The sequence below is a fragment of the Empidonax traillii genome, unplaced genomic scaffold (assembly GCF_003031625.1).
Source record: "Empidonax traillii isolate 1590-97213 ecotype Southwest subspecies unplaced genomic scaffold, ASM303162v1 scaffold1479:size124046, whole genome shotgun sequence".
Classification (NCBI taxonomy): domain Eukaryota; kingdom Metazoa; phylum Chordata; class Aves; order Passeriformes; family Tyrannidae; genus Empidonax; species Empidonax traillii.
The window spans coordinates 26263-32195 of record NW_020956672.1 but is presented as its reverse complement, the minus strand read 5'-3'; the positions used below and the strand labels follow the sequence as shown (position 1 = coordinate 32195).

Sequence of the window (5933 nt, the reverse complement as noted above, 5' to 3'; positions counted from 1 at the left end):
CCGTGCCCTCCTCGGGGCTGCCGGGCCTGCCTGCTTCCTTACGAGTTCTCACGGCGGGCTGAGACCTCTGATTGATTTGATTTGGGCTTGTGGGGGGTGGTAGGTATGGTCAGGTTCTGTACCTCCTACACCTGTGCTCAGATTGGGTCCGTTTCATGAAGGTGACACAGTAACCTGTGTTACTGTCACTGGTAGAGCTGCACTTGGGAAAGGCTCTTTGCAATGCGTGTGAGTTTGAGAAACAAGTATTTTCTCTGTTAATTATACCTTGAAAGCTTATTTCTCTATGATTTTGCCAGCAGCATCAGCAATTATACTACAGCCAAGAAGATACCACCAGGAAAAACTACGATGCCTACCGGTTGTACCTGCAGTCTCCACACAGCTACGAGGACCCCTACTTCGACGACAGAGTTCACTTTCCTGCTGCTTCAGATTACACAACACAGTACGGACTGAAATCAACCACCAATTACGTAGACTTTTATTCCACCAGACGATCTTCTTACCGAGCAGAACAGTACCCGGGCTCCCCTGACTCCTGGGTGTAGCACCAGAGAGAACAGCCCAGCGTGGTTCTCGTCTGGCTCGAGAAGGACTGGAACGGCCCCGAGTTGCTTTGGTTATGAAATGCGAAAGTGAAAGACAAGAAGGAACAAGGAGGATTTTCTTTCTTTTTTTTTTTTTTTTTTTTTTTGAGTGAGGAATTGTCAGGAGGAAAAACTGGCAGGGATGGTTTTGCTCTGTTTAGGTGTTAGGTATCATTACTTATAGCTCCTGTAGTCTGGTGAGGGTGTGGGCGATGTGATGAAAGGTTTGAGAATTGAGTATAATGAATTTGGAAAGTGCGTAGGTCAGAACAAATCAAAGCTGATTTTTTTTTATGTGAATAAAAGTCTTGGTCCGATAGTTTGTACAGAAAAAATCCACTGGCTGCCCCTGTTTCCTTGCTATTACTAAATGTCAGGATTGTATGCTACTGCGTCATGTACATTTCTGCGTGCGTGTAAATATGGAAACGCCACCTCGGTCTCAAGTGCCATCCATTTGTAATGCAGTGTGTCATTGGAAAAGGAATCTGAAATATAGTGCACTAAAAGAAATCCAAGAAAATGTTATGAATTTTAAGAGGAGAAAAAGCCCAAACTTTAAAAAATGAATCGTGTAATTTTGAAGCACAAAGTCCGGTCCAGTATATCCACAAGTCTCCCATTCTCTGCCTATTTCATAAGGAACTTCACTGCCATTTTCTATGCACATGGAATAACAATAAATATGGAAGTCTCATCCATGGAAAGCTGTTCCCTGTTCATTTTTTTCTTATTATTTTCTGTGTGTGATATTCATAAACAAATACCATGATCATGAATTCTAATTGTATGTTTTTAAGCAGGTTAAATATATCAAAGCATTTGGGCCCTTTTCCCAGCTCTCTCCAGTGGAAATGTGTCAGGCTGGCAGCCCAAAGTGCTAAATCCTGCACCTTCCTACCGGGATTTGTGCTTTTATTTTTGATATGGGCAATCCAAGGTACTTCAGAACCGAAGCCTGTTTTCTTTCCATCACTCCTCAACTCCTCCCTCTCCTCTCCCCAAGGAAATGAAGGCCACCTTGCTGTCATAGAAATTACAGTCTCCATTTTGACTACCTTCTGCTTGTGTTTCTTTCCAATACAAATGTTTGATTATTTAAGTACCTAAATCATACACTCTCCTGGTGCTGAACGGTCTGTTACCTCTATACTGTCTGTAACCACTGTTACTGCTCCCCATCACTGCACTTCCCTTGGGTTCCCAGCGTTTCCAGTATCCTGATGGCGCCAGATACATGAGAGCAGGTAAGCAGAATGGCTGCAGGATTGGGTGACATGGCAGATTCACTATTTCTATTGAAACAGGTCCTGCTAAGGAATAAGCATTTGCTCTTCCACTGTGAACTCTGACACTGCAAATATTTCAAAACAGACTCCTTCCTCATAGCAAAAGGATGTACTAATTCAAAGATTAATGATGATGGGTGCTAAAATTGCCAATGAGCATGCTCTGACTCTGCACACTAAATCTTCAGTGACATGGCTCATGCAAACAATTAAGACAATAGTTTCTCTTGTCTGTTTGGAAAAAAAAAATTGAGGAATTAATCACATCTCAGCTCTACAGGGGAATATGAGGACAAGTATGGGAATGGGAATATTCTATGGAGTTTTAAAAGGAGAATGCAACAGTTTCTTCAGAGATACCATCCTTGGTACCTGCCCCTTCAGTTGTTGAACACCAGCATTCAGCCGTCAGACTGATGGTTTGGTTCTCTTTCTCCATTCAAAGCATTTCTTTCTGCTCAAACCCCATGAAGAGTTGATTCAACTCCTATACAATGCCTAAAGATACGGGGAGGGTGGGCAAGTTAACTTGTCAGCTGAAATGTGAGGTGCTGCTCACACAAACACAGTTTCCTTCCAAACACATTTTCCAGCTCACTGACATCCCTCCAAGGAGTATCCTGCCATCACAGCTGTTTCAGGAAGTTGCTATTCCAATGGCACTTTACTCCATTAAGTGCCAATTTACAACCCACCCCCCCAAGAAAAAGGTACATTTCTTGTTCACAAACAGGTCCACTCTGAAGTTCTGACTGTCATGTGCCTCTACTGGCTCATCACTGACATAAACAGTTGCTTTTCTGTGCTTGTGTAGAAAAAACAACAGATGAGAAGTGATTGGAGCTGGCCAGCTCCAAGGAGTTTAATAGCACACGACACATACAAATTGCAAGATACTAAACGATATTTTTCTTTCCTTTGCTTCCCACCATTTGATTCTTTTCTGAAGGTGAAAGATTAAACCCATGCTAAACAGGAAAAAAATGCAGGGTATTCTCGTGTTTTACTTTTAGGAAACAAATGCTGCTGTTTTGATACAACAGAAATCGTGACATCTGTGCAATGTTTCCTTGCAGCTCAGGGTGCTGCAATTTAATTCTTTAGAATTGATTCACTTATTCCATTACCCAGCGATACTTTTTTAAGAAAGGACACTTAGGTGGATAAAACACATGATAACAAAGATATCTTTTCAGTCCTTCTGTGAAAAAAAAAATTGATTCTATAACTAAAATGATCCAGTATGGTTCTTCTCCTTAATGATATTACCCTTTACCTTTCAGCATCATCATACGGTGCCTGGACAATTCTTTTTCTCTTGCAGTCTGTGAAACCGCTGGCATCCAGATCAGACCCAGGTTCTTGAACTTGTCAGGTCTCCTACAAGAAACCGGTAAGTTTTACAGATGTTAATCCTACAGCTTTTGTCAGATGCATAATACAAGCACTAATGAGCAATTATATCAATGCAAACCCACTGAAAATATGGCTGCCTTCACTAAGGGTCTTGTCCATGCTTTAGACACTCAACAATAACGTTCTCTCTAACAGTGTTCATTTTGTGCTGAACTACCATAAGCAGAAAACAAAACCCAGGGAGGGGGAATTAAATCATGTGTTAATAAAAAACAAGCCATATGCCTGCACCAGAATATAATCTATATACTTGTACCAGAATTTTTATTGTCTCCATCAGGCTCCTGCAGCCTCTAAATCTGGCTCTGTTGACTCGACTGAAAAAGGTATTGCCCACCTGTCACTGAACTTAAGAAAACAGCAGTAGTATTTCACCATTCAATTACCAGATGTAAAATCACTATCAGTTTATATCAGTAGCCACAATCTAGTAACTCTGACATTTGAAAACAAGCAATACTGGAGATAGGATGGATAAGGGAAAATACTGCAGTCACGAGCAATAGATTTTAACAACAGAGAGAGCCGAATTCAAACCTGACACATGAGGAAGGTATTCCATATGTCTTTGTGCTGAGTGCTTGGTTTAGATGTGGACTATGCCTGGTGTATAATTATGCTAATAGCTGTTAGCCAGATTAGATCACACAGTCTACTTGGGAACATGTTGATTCTTGATCCTGCCAAGTGACTTCTCAAATTTGCAGTCAGGTAATAACCTGCCTGTAGAATGTAGATTCTAAAGGAGGAATAGTCAGGAAAGATGAAGAGTTCCAGAGCACTGAGAGCACCACTCAGGAAAATTTCCCTTGACTTTTGTCTCTTTATCACAGTTAAAATCCTGTGTCTGACCCCTCTGTCAAGAATGAGGTGCTCCAACAAGTACTAGGTAGATACCACAGCAGCTTCTGGTTTAAAGATAGTAACCAGCGACAGAGGTACTGAAGTCAAAAGGGTGGGAGAAAAATAAAAAAGAAATGGTAAGCTGTATTTAATATTGTAAGAAATCCACAACATGACTTATGATTTCTCATTTAAACCAAGTTGCCGTGCTTTTCCCAGGAATTCCTGGAACAGATGTACAATGGCACTAACCTTGTCATTACTAATGCTTTAGGCAGCACACCAGAGCTGTGTTACATGACTGCCTTGCATGGTAAGCAATGAAACTTCACCTATCCAGTACAAACACCTCAGGTAAATAAACTGGAAAATCAGTATTCTTCTGCTGATGCAGAGTGACATGAATATGAAAATCCCTTACTACTGACCCAGTACTTCAGAATAGGCTTCTTCTGTTATCTCTCCAGCAGATCATTTTATCTGGAAGAATTTATTTCCCCAATCAAAATTGCCATCATGCACTTCAGGCTAAATGCTTACGGGCAGAGACATGCAGCACTATTGACTTTAATATTTGCAAAGTAAGTTGCTTTTCTAGGGAGGAAATTGCTGCATTGCAAAGCTATTTCCTGCCTTATACACACAGAATTAAATATGAGATAGACCTGCTTCAGACTGGATGTCCTTTCACTTTTCCTGCTCTAAAAATCCAAGCCAATAGAAGTTACCCATAAAGGTGGTTGTCATGCTGTAAATCTCTACCAGTTTCTTACTCCCTCTTCTCTTTCATGTTTTTTACTTCATACCAGGGAAATGTTGTAAAATCACACATAAATAGTCTGCTTGAGCCACCGATGCTGGGAAATTTTTCCCTGAAATCTACTACAACAAGTGATACGTATTTTCTATATTAAGCAACAAAGTAAAGTAATGGAAGTTTCTCAGTTCACTGCAGTTTTGGATGCCATTGTCATTGGTATCAAATTTTATCATTGGTGGTATCCCTTTGAAAATATGTTTAACACAACTGTCATTTGATGGACATTCTGTATTAATTAAGGGTGAAACTATGGTGCTGCTGAAGACAACGAGACTTCATTGTGGCCAAAGAGTTAATTTCATATCACAGCTTTTCAAAGAACAAATGAAATTCAGGCTACGTTTTCCGAATTACAAAATTGGATCTTTTGGCTGAAGTGATTAAATACATGATAATTAAAATATTATGAAAGGTGGCTTTTTTAAAAACAAGTTCTGTAAAACATTTATACAGGTTAAGTAGTATAACTCCTAAGTTTGATGGGTCTGTAAAAGGCTACGTTGTTGTGGTTTTGGAGTGTGACAGTAAGTTTTTACAGGGCCGGAAAGAAAGTGGGGTTTGATAGGGTTTTTTTTTTGGCTGTGTAACTCCTCACAGCAGAGAGAAATCTCTGTGTCTAACAGTGACCTGGGCTGGATTTCAGAGTAAAGCCTCTCACTGGTAGGCTGCATGTGTTTTTTGCAGCACTGCGAGTGTTTTGGAACTGTCTGATTCTAAGGGGCTCTTTCTCCAACGTTAGCTACAAGAGCTTGTATCACCGTACAGTTTTGTGTCACTGCCTACAGATTAAGCTTCTTCTTTAAGCACCCAGGGCAATAATCAATACCTGAGTCAGTTTTGTACGCTGAAATGCAAGGAGACTTGCTTAAATTAATAAATAATTTTATAATAAATTCATTAGATCTTTCATATGTCTTGTTCAATCTGATGAAGTTCAGCCTTTGTACTTCACAGGATTTGGAAAACCTACTGACA

General features: G+C 40.2%; 1 protein-coding gene across 6 annotated transcripts in view; it reads left to right on the top strand.

Annotated features, from left to right (window-relative positions):
• PKP4 (plakophilin 4) overlaps nucleotides 1–5933 on the top strand; it is an 82629-nt gene that overhangs the window by 72151 nt on the left and 4545 nt on the right. For 2 of the 6 annotated variants that reach the window (XM_027907483.1, XM_027907489.1), the window contains one exon: nucleotides 303–1297. In XM_027907483.1, the coding sequence (XP_027763284.1) occupies nucleotides 303–551 (249 nt within the window). In that variant the 3' untranslated portion in view covers nucleotides 552–1297. Of the gene's footprint in view, nucleotides 1–299; nucleotides 1298–3162; nucleotides 3273–4357; nucleotides 4452–5933 lie in introns of those variants that run through there. The other 4 variants (XM_027907484.1, XM_027907488.1, XR_003573891.1 and 1 more) reach the window with 3 other exon arrangements.